The 12,885-nt window shown below is 41.3% G+C and overlaps 1 protein-coding gene across 4 annotated transcripts in view; it reads right to left on the bottom strand.

Moving 5' to 3' along the window:
- Positions 1-8,699: 8,699 nt before the first annotated feature.
- The window catches only part of LOC116694565 (E3 ubiquitin-protein ligase RBBP6), a 17,030-nt gene continuing 12,844 nt past the window's right edge, over positions 8,700-12,885 (bottom strand). Inside the window, exons 17-20 of one of the 4 annotated variants that reach the window (XM_032524342.1) lie at positions 12,218-12,828; positions 12,020-12,090; positions 11,810-11,897; positions 8,700-9,730 (exon numbers count right to left, since the gene is read on the bottom strand). In XM_032524342.1, coding sequence (XP_032380233.1) covers positions 8,773-9,730; positions 11,810-11,897; positions 12,020-12,090; positions 12,218-12,828 — 1,728 coding nt within the window. In that variant the 3' untranslated portion in view covers positions 8,700-8,772. The remainder of the gene's footprint in view (positions 9,731-11,809; positions 11,898-12,019; positions 12,091-12,217; positions 12,829-12,885) is intronic. The other 3 variants (XM_032524362.1, XM_032524353.1, XM_032524370.1) reach the window with 3 other exon arrangements.

The raw sequence follows: 12,885 nt of genomic DNA, 5'->3' as shown, positions 1-12,885 counted from the left end.
CCCCCCCCCTGCCGATATCCAAACTCAGTCCGTCAGTCGGGAGGATGAAAAAGAGAGAGAAAATAATTAAGAGTAATGTGGCGCAGAAGTTTTAATAACCGTAAAAAAAAAAGTTAAATAGGACCAGGCGGCCCCCCTTGCGCTCTGCGGTGTCATGTACCGGGGTTCAGGCGCACCGGGGACAGGGAGAGCCGCGTCAAGACAGACGGAGTGAGGCAGACCGGATATACTCGGATTTTACCTTCAAAATAAGACAGCCCAGTCCCGGAAGCTACGCTCTACAGTATGCCACAACCTTGAGAAATAACGACAGTTTGATAGAATATCGGTTGAAAGGACTTAGGTTTACTTAGAGCTTACCTTCTTGGCGTGTACCGTGATGGGATAGCCGGTGAAACACGCTAAAGGGCGCCCTGCCCGAAACGTCCATGTGGAAATAAAAAAGTAGGCTTGGATTTGGAGTGCCAAATTACCGTTATATATTCACGTTAAGGATCCAGCACCCAGTCTTTTGAGTTTCACTGTAAATTGAGCGTGTCAGGTCTTAGTTTTTAGGTCTAGGTCTAGAAAACAGATCAACGTTAGGCTACTTCCTTGAATACAATGATGTATGGTTATAAAATTAGCTTTCATTTAGGTAGAAAACATAAATAATTACAAATTCACATTTGCTACCTCAAACAAATCAGTTAGGCTACTTACCAGATGGATAAATAGTGAGCATAGGCTATATTAAGAGAAACGCAAAAGTTAGACAGCGTTTGCCATCAATAACAAACTATTTTATTTGTCACAATTCATTGTGACTTTTGATTTACTTGTTTCAATCACTGTTGTTGAGCATAATTTGGCTACATCTTGTAGCCTATTTTATTGTCCTCAACTTCCATCCAGTGTGGAACCGCTCCATCCATCAATGGTATGCATGCACTCCAATGACTGTTTTATTTTGAAAATGTTGGCTTGAGAGCTTAATTCTTAAAACCAGATAACTTGACACTGACGGAGCAAGTCAGAGCATGTGACTGGTCCCCACTCCTCCGCCTCACAGTGCACCCAATATCCCTCTTTCTTTCTGTCTCTGAGTGTGCCTGGGGGTTGTCTCCCCAGCCAGCGACCCCGCACGCTGTGTGGATGCGTGTGGGCGGAGGATGCTGCTGTCATACGCCCAGAAAGGATGCTCCACAGTCCCACTCATGTCTAAACCCAAAGGTGTGGCAGAGCTCCAACACAATACCTTGAAATCAGCTACGTCATGTGTCAGAGAACAATGAATTACTGACCGATACTGTTGGCCTCTTGTATATTTATAATTTTAATTATAGTGGTGGAAGAAGTACCCAGATCTTAAGTACAAGTAGCAATGCCATAATTTTAAAATACTTAATCACAAAGTTAAATTAGGCTATGCATTCAAATTGCTGCATAGTGAAGGAAATGTGTGAAGGTTTTAGCAGTGAAATCTTAAGTAAGCCTATCGAAAGTGCTAGTACTCATGCAGAAAAAACATTTTTCATGTTTTATGTAGCCTACATATCATTATATTATTTTGAAAGATGATTATATGTTTTGGATCAAAATTGTAACCTGAAAAGTAGCTAGTAACAAGGGTCAGATAGGGTAAACAGAACATTTCCCCACTGAAATGTAGTGGACTAGAGGTATAAAGTAGCATAAAATGGAAAGACTCAACTAAAGTACAAGTACTTCAAAATGGTAGCATATGTACTGTAGTTACTTACCAGCATTTTCTTTATTTTAGCTTCAGTTAAATTGCATCCATATTATAAAACACATGTTTATTATGAAGCCTTATCGATTAAAAGACGGATATTTTATAGTGCGAGACTGAGGTGATACCAACAAGGCAGAGTGAATAAAAAGCAGGATAGGCATCATTAATGTCTTGAAATAGAGCTGAACCTCAGCTACTGCTCATTTTTCTGGGGGCTCCATCCAATTCTCCAAAGGCCCACTGGCAGTCCCTGGATCCCACTTTGGGAACTACTATTAGAAAATGTTTGTCAAAGCAAACTGCTTACAGGGAGCACTAGTCTTAAATGCTTTCCTGTTAATTTTTTTTATTATCAATATATTGCCTCCAAATAATTTCTTGGGGATGTTTTGTTTAATGTTTACACTCCTTAAACAGAAAACCAGTCCTGCGGTAGGAGCATCGAGAGGCTAATGCTCACTACATGCTAGAAAACAAATTTGGAGGCATTAAAAATAGACAGACAACTTTGCTATTCTTAGGCCGTACTAGCGGGGCAAAACATTTAAATGTGCTGTGCTGGAGGAAAAGGGATGTTGTTACCTAAATGAAAAGGCTTCATCCTCTGTGCAGTGTTCACACATCATCATATGATCTCAACTGAAGGAGACTGAACTGAAGAGACTGAAGGATATTAAGCGAGACATGAGGTTGTTGTTGAGTTTGAAGATCGGAGTCACTCAGAAAAGGCCCAACCCACGCACATGGTCAGTGCTTGTGGTGCTAGTTAGCTTCAGCTAGCGTCTGCTCAGTTGGTACTTTGGCTGTTTGGGGTGAATAAACACTGCAAAAGCACTTAAGCAGAGGATATTTAGCATAAATATTGCACGCTGCTTCATGTTGCCTAGATTTGCATCACTTTACAGCCTCAGCTGTACTAAATATTACTTGCAATATCATGGACATATTCATAGAATATTTAGATTTTACCATGCACACTTACCTGCATTGGAAATTTGATATTGCACATACATAGCTATATATTATAGGCCAATATTAGGCATTTCCCAATCTATCGGTATTTGCATTTACAATGGCCGATTTTTAAATATAAATTGAAACATTCATTCATCAGAATCATTTATAATGACAAATAAATGACGAAATAAAAACGGACTGTCAACCATGTTTTGAGCGTTGGCGTTGCATAGTTTGTCCACCAGAGGGCGCTCTACAACGTCCATGATGGCAACACTGATTTTTTTTTTTTGTAAATGTGTTTTTGTTCAAAGGACTTTAAGTTTCATCGCTTAAGTTTGTATTTTTATACATTTTATTTATCAGAACTTTGATATATTTGGATGTTCCTCTGTTCTGTTGTGACAATAAAACAAATTATTATCATATCATTTTAGAGAGAACTCATAAATAACAACAAATACCTAATGGTAGAGAAATCTGTTTAATGTTTTGTAACGTGTCTGGATTTCTTTTTTAAATATATATCGGCATATCTGATTTTTAAATAACCAAATATTCGTATTGCCTTAAAAATCCTTTACCAGTCTGGCTCTAATACATATAAACATATTATAGTATCCAAGAAGCAACCTTACCACTAACCTTGTTTATGTCTGTTACTGATATTCTGTACTTGCAGCTTTACTGATATTTTATCTTTGCACTCTTCCTACTTTGTACTGCAACTGTTGCACATCAATTTCTCTTAGGATAAAAAAAAGCTTTATCTTCTTATCTGTCATATTTTATCTTATCTTTAGCGGACAAGTGGAAACTGTTATCTGTGGAAGGTGTTAGATAGGAAGTCAGGGGATCGCCTACAGTAACTCACTCTGATTGGTGAATGCCTGCACCAGACTGTGGAGCTATTTAGCTGTGGACCAAAGAGTTGGATTCACAGACCGACGGATTTACCACTAGTGTGGCTGCAAACCAAGATTAGATTTTCACTCAATGTAGGGAAACACTGTGCAATACCCAATCAACGCCCACAACAGAAAAGACTCCTCACAGCTATGACTACTGTTACAGTAGCAGCATACATCAAGCACTCAGTGTATCTCAACAACAGAGTCAATGATATCTATAAAACATTTAACCGCACAAACACACACAATAATTGATAAGCACCATTGAAAGCCTTTGTGTTTGTTTGGGAGTGTATGTGTATGTGCGTTGGCAGTAATCAGTTGTTATTGGGTCTTTCTGGATGTGTTTCCACTCCCACTCTTATTCGTTTTTCCTCTCCTTCCAGCTCGTCTCATCCTTCTCACACTTACCGTCTCGTGTAACTCATGCAAGACTCTTTCTGCTCCACAGAATAATTTCATGCATTTTTTACTCCATCTCCGTCACTGGGGTGTGTTCAAATGATGGTTTACATTGGTCACTGACATATACACACAGACACACACACACACTCAGGCAGAAATACATTCCCTCTGTTATCAGTTGAGGATGGGTATCTAGGCCAAACATTATTATCACTGTGTTGTAGGTGCCCCTTGGGTTTGTTTCCATGGTGACCATCACATAACATTATATATGGGGAAGTGCTCTATCCCATGTCATTGTCACAATTATGTACACACACACACACACACACACACAGTGGGAATTCGATTACAGATCAATAATTGTGACAATCATTGAAATTGCCATAGCAACCACCTGAGGCTACATCCTGATATAAAGTCCAAACTCACACAAACTGTACATGCACATGTGTACGTCTTCAACACAAAGTTGTTACTCCCTTGTTTCCTAACTTCTCGTCTTCTTCCACTGTACCTAAATGTGTACTTGTATATAAAACTGGTACAAACAAGTATTTTATTGATATATACAAAATATTTACACAGCAATCTGCATTGTGTAATCTAAAACGTTGCTTACATTTGTAATCCCAGTAAGACGTTCATGTATAAAACAAAGGTAGTTAGAGTCACAAATCAAAGATGCAAGCATCTTTTTCACCAGGCTAATAGGCTGCTCTGATATGTAGCTGTATTGTAGTATTTAACTGGAGTATTCACCTGCATGTACAGTACTGACATCCTTTTTATCAGCTCTAGGAATCACAGAAATCTATCAGACAATACATAGCCGCATCCTACCCTCCTCTCTCTATCCCTGCTTTTTCTTGTATCGTGTTTGCAAAGCATAACGGCACAGTGGTCCATAGAAACGTATGAGCAATCATGCACACACAGCCAGCGTCATCCTCAGACATTACTTTTATGACAGGATAAGGGAGTGATTAGGTTGTGAGCCAGGTAGCGGAGATGCATCTTTTCCGACAATCGACAGAAGTGAAGTTGCTTAGCAACCTTTGGCCTTGATGACAGGATATGATGTCACGCTTGTGAGACACAGACACACGAATACACAGGCAGAAAACAGGTGCACAAATGCGCACACACGTCTATGGGGGCAGACACACACATGCAGAGTGAATGTTGCAGGATGGCAGATGAGAGGACTAACGTGGGGACATGATAATCTGGGCAGGAGTTCAGAGACACAATACATTAATCTTCTCTAATCTCACTGATCTCTGAGTCCATTAAGGATGACCTTAAAGACATACACACATACAATGCAAGGACTGAGCTGGGTATGTGCTTTTACGTACTGCTGTTTGGGGAAGAATACATCTGCTGCTCTCATTTGTCAGTGTTCCCTCGACTATCTGTGAAACCATCTCCTGCTTTCAGCCCGTTTCTCTCTGTGATCTATCTCTCTGACTAGGTACAAACACTTACAATATGCACAAACACAAGCAACATGAACCTTATTGCTGTGTGCTCTTGGGGAGAGAGAGACAGGCGGTGACATGTGGGGTTGTATTTTGGAGCTGAGGCATATGAGAGAAGATTTTTTTTATTGTAAATCTTTTCCACTCCCATGCTAAAAGTTGCAGGACTTACAGCTCCACACAGTGGTCAGTCTGTCTCACTGCACTCGTTTCTTTGTGGGATGTTTTACTTCAATTATTCATGTTTGAAAATGAATGAGCTGCCAAAGACCCTAAACTCGCAATTTTGTTTGAGGAACGGCATTCGAGGACATACTTCATCCTTATTTCCAAATATATCTGATACTCGACGTGCTGCAGTACATCTCTGTTCTTTTATCGCCTATCGGGTGGTACGTGTTTATGTTTTTGTCCCACTTGTACTTTGGGCTTCTTGTAACAAATACCAACACTAGAATATAATTAAAAAATGTGGTTGAGTTGTTATGTCCATGTTGCTACTAAACTATACTATACTTGTACATGCTTCAATTATGGACCATATCTAAGGGAGTAATTGTTGTGCATGCTGGTTATAGTGCATTTCCCACTGCAATACTCAGAGCAATGTCTGGAACAACCCAATTTGCTGAGGAACAGCGGACTTTGATTAAAAGGTTGATTGGAGAGAGGAAGACATTTAAAGAAGTGCAGAAAATGATAGGCTGCTCAGCCAAAATGATGTCAAATCCCTTGAAATGGAATCCAAAGCCTGAAAACATTTGAATGGATGGAGACTCAACCAATGATCAGCGCCAGATTTAAAGTTACCTGTGAGGTCTGTTAGGATCAGAAGAAGGCTATGTGAAGCAAAGCTATCAGCTAGAAGCCCCCCCGCAAAGTCCCATTGCTGAAAAAAGACATGGTCTGAATAGATTGAAATTTGCCAAAGGACACATTGACCGGCCAAACGAGAAATGGTGCAAACTTCTGTGGACTGATGAGAGCAAAATTGTTCTTTTTGGGTCTAGGGGCCGCAGGAAGTTTGTCCGACGACCCCCATGCACTGAATTCAAGCCCCAGTACACTGTGAAGACAGTAAAGCATGACTGTGCAAAAATCATGTTATGGTTATCTCATACTGTGCTGTTGGGCCTATTTATCGCATACCAGGGATCATGGACCAGTTTCAACACATCAAAATACTTGAAGAGGTCATGTTGCATTATGCTGAAGAGGAATGTCTTTGAAATGGGTCTTTCAACAAGACGACCCAAAACACACCGGTAAGCGAGCAAAGTCTTGGTTCCAGATGAACAAGATAGATGTTATGGAGAGACCAGCCCAATCCCCGACCTCAACCCCGTAGAACACTTGTGGGGTGACATCATAAATGCTGTTTCTGAGGCTAAACCCACTAATGCAGAGGAATTGTGGAATGTAGTTCAACCGTCCCGGGCTGGAATACCTGTTCACAGGTACCAGAAGTTGGTCGACTCCATGCAACACAGATGTGAAGCACTTCTCCAAAACAATGGTTATGCAACTAAATATTAGTGCAGTGATTCAAAGTAAAGCAAAGTTTTTTTTCAGTTTATACAGTAAATGTTAGTTTGCAAAGAAAAATGCAAATACTATTTTTTTTGAACAGCCTAATATTCTTTTTTTCACGTTCTGTAAAGGTAGAACACAAACTTGATCAATTTTGTCTTGTTTTGATTTGGAATTAAATGAGCAATGTTCCCAATGCATTCATATTATGGAATTCAAAGCTTTTTAAGGATTTTTAGCATAATTCACTTTAACCATTATGTTAAACCTTTAATTTTAAGCACACCATTTGCTTTATAATTTCAACAGACAATATTTTCTCTGAATGCATGTTTTTTTTGCCATCAATGTGGGCTGTGATCACCTTTTGACAACAATATAATCGCAAACTTAGGCTTTTTTTCCACCTTCTATCCATCCGTCCTCATAAAAAGTTATTACTTATTACCAACACTATTTCAGTGTTGCACTATACAGTCTAAACATGGTCATTTTACACAGTGAAATCAACACTTGTTTTGGCAACTAAGAGTTCAACCATTGATGAAATACAACTCAAGACACTTCCATGAGGTCAAAACATTTTAATTAAAAGAAAAGGAATAACTCATTTATAAGAACACCAGTCTTCCAATATGTCCCACTTCTGTCACATTTTATACACACACACACACACACGCACGCACGCACGCACGCACGCGACAGCACCTTTGGAACAAAAACATGCCGACTGATTAGACATTATTAATTAACACAACCTAGATTTATAGAATCCAGTGTAGCATGGATACATAAAGGTTTGTTTTTAACTTAAGGAACATACTGGTGACTCGGCAAGTTTTCGCACATTAACCACAAATACTATAATGCATTCCAAAATGAACTACTGTATTTCATTCAAATTAAGTTTGGTAAGAAAATCAACTTCCAGCTATTTATCCTTGCATAGATAGGTAACCTATCCAAGAATATGTTGCTGCCTTTATGTTAAAGTGACCTGAATTTAAAACAAAATTGGCACGATTTGAAACCAACGGCTGAAAAATTTGATTATATATGTTGAGAACTGTTAGCAGTAACGGAAAGTATAAATTATTTGTACTTAATGTGCTAAACACGCAAAACCGCTAGTACGGTCCTGAAAAAAAAAAGAGCTTACAAAGGCCCTCATAGCAAGGTTATTCAGCATTTAAGCCTTGAACAGCACACAGGGATGTGAGCAAAACAAACGAGCGAAAATTATTATTATGTGAAGCAACAGTTCATCTCTACTTACAAATGAATCAGAAGCAGAGAAACAGCAATTCTCCTCTACAAAGAAGCAATCACATCCCTGAGTACAGTGTTGGTTATTCCTATCATTTAGATTCACTGCTATGTAATCATCATCAAGTCCTTCCTGGCCGGCTCAAGGTCAATCACGATAGTGCAGCACAGCATCACTCCAGAGTATTTCCCTGACCCAAAGTCACAGAGAGGAGGCTCACAATGAATATGAACCTTAGCAGCGGTCATAATGCTGCAATCCAAGCACAACAAAGTACCCTAAGTAAGTTTGAGGACCTGCAGTGACATTAAGTGAATAACAGCCAGACAGCCCTCCAGCTTCATGGACAGCCAAAGACTTGTTTCATCTATTCCCTGGCACATGAAGCAGCATGCCAGTGTTAGCCAATATTTTTAGATACATTATCTCCTTATTAACAAAGAAGGTTACAGATTTTGGGCAGCAGTCTCGACTTAACCCCCGTTAGCATGGAGCTCCTTCCACTGCTTTCTCCGTCGTCTCCTCTTCTACCGGCACATCTTTGTCTTTGCTCTTTTTGTGTTTCTTTTTCTTGTGTTTGTGCTTGTGGTCCTTTTGTTCTCCTTCTTTCTCGTGGGTGCTGTGCTTCTTGTGCTTCTTGTGTTTTTTATGTTTCTTGTGTTTCTTCTTCTTCTTGTCCGCCACGCCACTGTGGTTGCTCTGGCTGGGGCTGGAGGGTTGGCTTTGGGACGGACTGGGGCTGCCACTTCTTCCTCTGTCCGGCTCCGAGCCCTCGCCCTCGCTGTAGTCGGGCACAAAGGCTGCCTCGTCTGTCTCGCGACCCAGGTCTGAACACAAACGCTGTCTCCTGGGCTCTGGGCCGCGACTCTCCTCTCGTCCTCCTCCACCTCTGCCTTCTGCACCTCTCTCCTCCTTCCCTGTCACTCCTCGGCCCTCATCTCTTCCTCCTCCTCCTCCTCCTCCTGCTGCTCCTCCCCCTCCTCTCCCCTCCTCTCTCACAAGTTTGGATTTGGTTGGTTTGTCAGAATTTGTCTGTGCTGTCCTACCACCTTTACTCTCTTCCCTGGGTGCTTTCCCTTTTTTCTCTTCTCTCAATACTCCTCTCCTCTCCTCCCTTGTAGCATCCCGGCCTTCACCCCTGGCAGGTTTAGGTGCTTCAGTTTGCCCCTCCCTGCCCCGGCCCCTCTGTGGGACCGGTGACGGGTCTTTGGGTGCACCAAGTCCGTTTTCCTGGCCTTCTTCGTCATCTTCTCTCTCCCACTTGGAGCGAGGAGGAGGCTGAATGAGCGGCTCCTCCCTGGCCGGGCTGGGTGTTGGGCTGATGCTTGGGCTACGGCCACGGCTGTGCCCGGGGCTCGATGGGGGCTGCTCTGCGGGTTTGGAGGATACACTCTTCTGATCTTTGTCGGACTCTCGTTTCGTTTCTTGAGTTGACCTAGTGTTGAGGGAGAAACAGACATGTTTATAAAAATAAATAAAAAGTACAGCATTGCACTACTACAATCACTATGGACAGTTTAATACATAAATGTTGCAGCAGAACCAGAGAGATCACCTTTTTTATTCCGATTATTCTTCTTCCTTGTGAAAACCTGCCGCTTACATTACCAATAATGCAACTTGGCTGCTGGGAGTTCGGTCGGAGGTTTGGATGTTTTATGCTAATAGTAGTTAACGGAGCCGCTAGTCTCCAGTTAAGAGTGGGCTACAAAGCTTTAAACTAATTTTTACACATGTTTGATGTGGAAAAACAGTGTTCAATACATCCTCTTAACACATTAACCAATAAAGCTGGGTATACAAAAACACTTTCTCCTTGGCTGCAAGTAATGATTATATTTATTATTATCAAATAATTAGCGAATTATTTACTTGTTTAAAAATTGTTTGATCTATAAACTTGCAGAAAATAGCAAAATCTCAGTTGACTTCTTTAAATTGCTTGTCTGCACTTGCTTACTCTTAAGACAAAGAAAAGCAGAGAGGTTTTAATAGATCCAGATAGTTTCTGATGTTATTGCTCTGGTGCCACTGGAAATTCGGCCAGAGCGAGACTCATTTTCTGTCAATCGATTAAATTGTTTGAGCTCTATTTTTGCATTAAGCAAAAAAAGCCTACGTCAAATTTCAACATGTTGGAAAATGCGCTTATCCGCTTTAGAGTTGGAGACGATAGATAGCCGGGACTTAGGGCTGCACAATTAATCAAATTTTAATCACGATTTCGGTTTCCCACAATCAAATTTGCGTAATCGAGCAATAATTGAAATAAGACATTCCGCGCAGCCCAGCACTCATTAACTCCCCCACGGCTCCCAGCAACTTGGAGAGACCCAGCGGCGACATTTGGCCACAGTTTTAACGGTTATTAACACAGATGTACAATGTTAAGCATGAAAGGGAAACCTGTATTTGTACCAGTGTTTCCACTAGTAACTCTGCTATTGCTGCCGCCACAGCGAAAAACAACAGAAGTTGTTGAATGCAACTAACTTTAGTTCATTGTGTATAGCGTGTGAGACGGAGCCTGCTGGACCTGGGCCAGAGATGTGACCCATGGCCAGAATATCATAGTTCATAAAAATGCAGCGGAGTGACGATACAGACATTAAAAACACACGAGGTGTGTAACTCTGCTGACCCCCCATTCGACCTGTGCTGGATCCATTCATAATGAGTCAGCAGTCACACTGGGAGTAGCATACACCTTCAGTCCATCGCACTCCTCCTCTCTCCCTCGTTTAGTCTGTTATTGTTGATGAAAGTTTTCTCAGAGTTAATTTTTCTTAAGTATATCCTAGGCTTTTTATTTCAGATCATTTTCATTTACATGTGTTGCAGCTGTATATTTTCAATCTGGGAAGGAAACACTGCCTTTGCATTTTATTTTAAGCCAATCTGTTTTAATAAAAGAGCATACAGGAGGTTTATCTTGTGTATCGCCATTCAGCCGAAAAATACAGAGATATGATTTTTAGTCCTAGACTAGTGGAAGATATGATAAGAATCAGTGTGTGCGTGTGTGTGTGCATACCTCTTACAAATTTAACATAAGAGGTATGTAGCACAATATGGTAAAAGCAGATATAAATATGAGACAATACCTTTTTTTGTTGTTGGTTAAAATCAAAAAATAATCGTGATAATTAATCGTGATCTAAATATTGCTCAAAATAATTGTGATTATCATTTTGGCCATTATCATGCAGCCCTACCGGGACCCGAAAATTTTTGTACAGGTTTTCTGTTCTAACTAATCAACAGCTGACAGAAAATGAACTTGGATGTAAAGCTACTGTATTTCCAAGCAACACCACTCATTTAAACTTTGATCTTACCATCACCCGGAAAGAAATTTGTTTTGCAACAATCAAGTTAACAAATAACTCACAGGATGCACCAATGAAAATGAACAACACAAAGATGAAGGAATTCAATAAACCTAAAACATGAATAAATAGGTGAAATAATTAAAAAATGAAAAACCTAATGGTCTCAAAAATTGGTACAAGAGACTGACCTGGTGGAGCTCACGGCGAGGCTCGTCAGAGCCTTTCGGCTGATCCTGGGTTTGCTCTTCACAACAGATTCCTCGCCGTCTTTCACTGCTGGAAGAGGACGAAGGAGAAAAAGGAAACACGGGTTTAATCAATGCTTCATTGGATGGCACAATTAAAGTTATCATCTCTTCACAAACACATGGACACGTACAGTTTATGTTGCAAATTACCTTCTCTGTGAGCAGCAAGTGGTTTCTCTCCTGAGGGGACACTCCTCTCTGTTCTGTCCTTGGAAACACTCCTGGGAAATAAGAGGATATAATTACACATTAACAACTGTGTTTACCGGACCACACTATATAACCACTATATCATCTGTTCTTTTGATCATGGATATGGAAGCATCAGGGGAAACAAATTGAACAGACCTGTCAGATTTAGATGACCGTTCGGACACTTCGCCTTTCTCCTTTGATGATGTGCTTGGCTTCTCCTGAGGGTCTGTCACGCTCCTGGAGATGGCCGTTTTCTCGGCGATGGTCATTTTATCCAGACAGACAGACCTCCCTCCTGCACTTCCACCACTGGAGTTTTTTCGCTCTCTCCTCACAGACCTCTCTCCTTCGGGGTCTCTCTCCACTGCAACTGCTATCTTCTGTGAGCCTGAGACCCTGTCCCTCTGTCTGTCAGACGCACTGCCTCGGTCTCTGTCCGATCCTGAAGTCCTGTCTTGCTCTTTGTCCAGTCCCGAGCTTCTGCTCTGTTCTCGGTCTGAGCCCTGCAGTCTCTCTCCAGCACTTCCTGGTCTCTCTCTGGGGACTCCCCTGTCAGCAGATGCTGCCCGCTCTTTTCTTCCAGCACCTTCTGCTGCACTGCCGGGTCGGTCTCCTTCACAGATGTTAGCAGCAGCTGATCGGTCCGAGGTGGAGGTCGTCTTTTCAGGACCTGACGGTGCTCTGTCCGAAGCTGCCATCTCAGTGCTGCTTTTTCTTCCCAGATCTCTGTTCAACTTGATCCTCCTCTGGGCCAGGGGATTCACCTGGAAATAGACCAAAGTGCATACAAAATGTTACAAGGGAGTTAGTCTATATCCATG

This window comes from Etheostoma spectabile, chromosome 2, assembly GCF_008692095.1.
Source record: "Etheostoma spectabile isolate EspeVRDwgs_2016 chromosome 2, UIUC_Espe_1.0, whole genome shotgun sequence".
Lineage (NCBI taxonomy): Eukaryota > Metazoa > Chordata > Actinopteri > Perciformes > Percidae > Etheostoma > Etheostoma spectabile.
The sequence above is the reverse complement of the archived record's forward strand: the minus strand, read 5'-3'. Positions and strand labels throughout refer to the sequence as shown.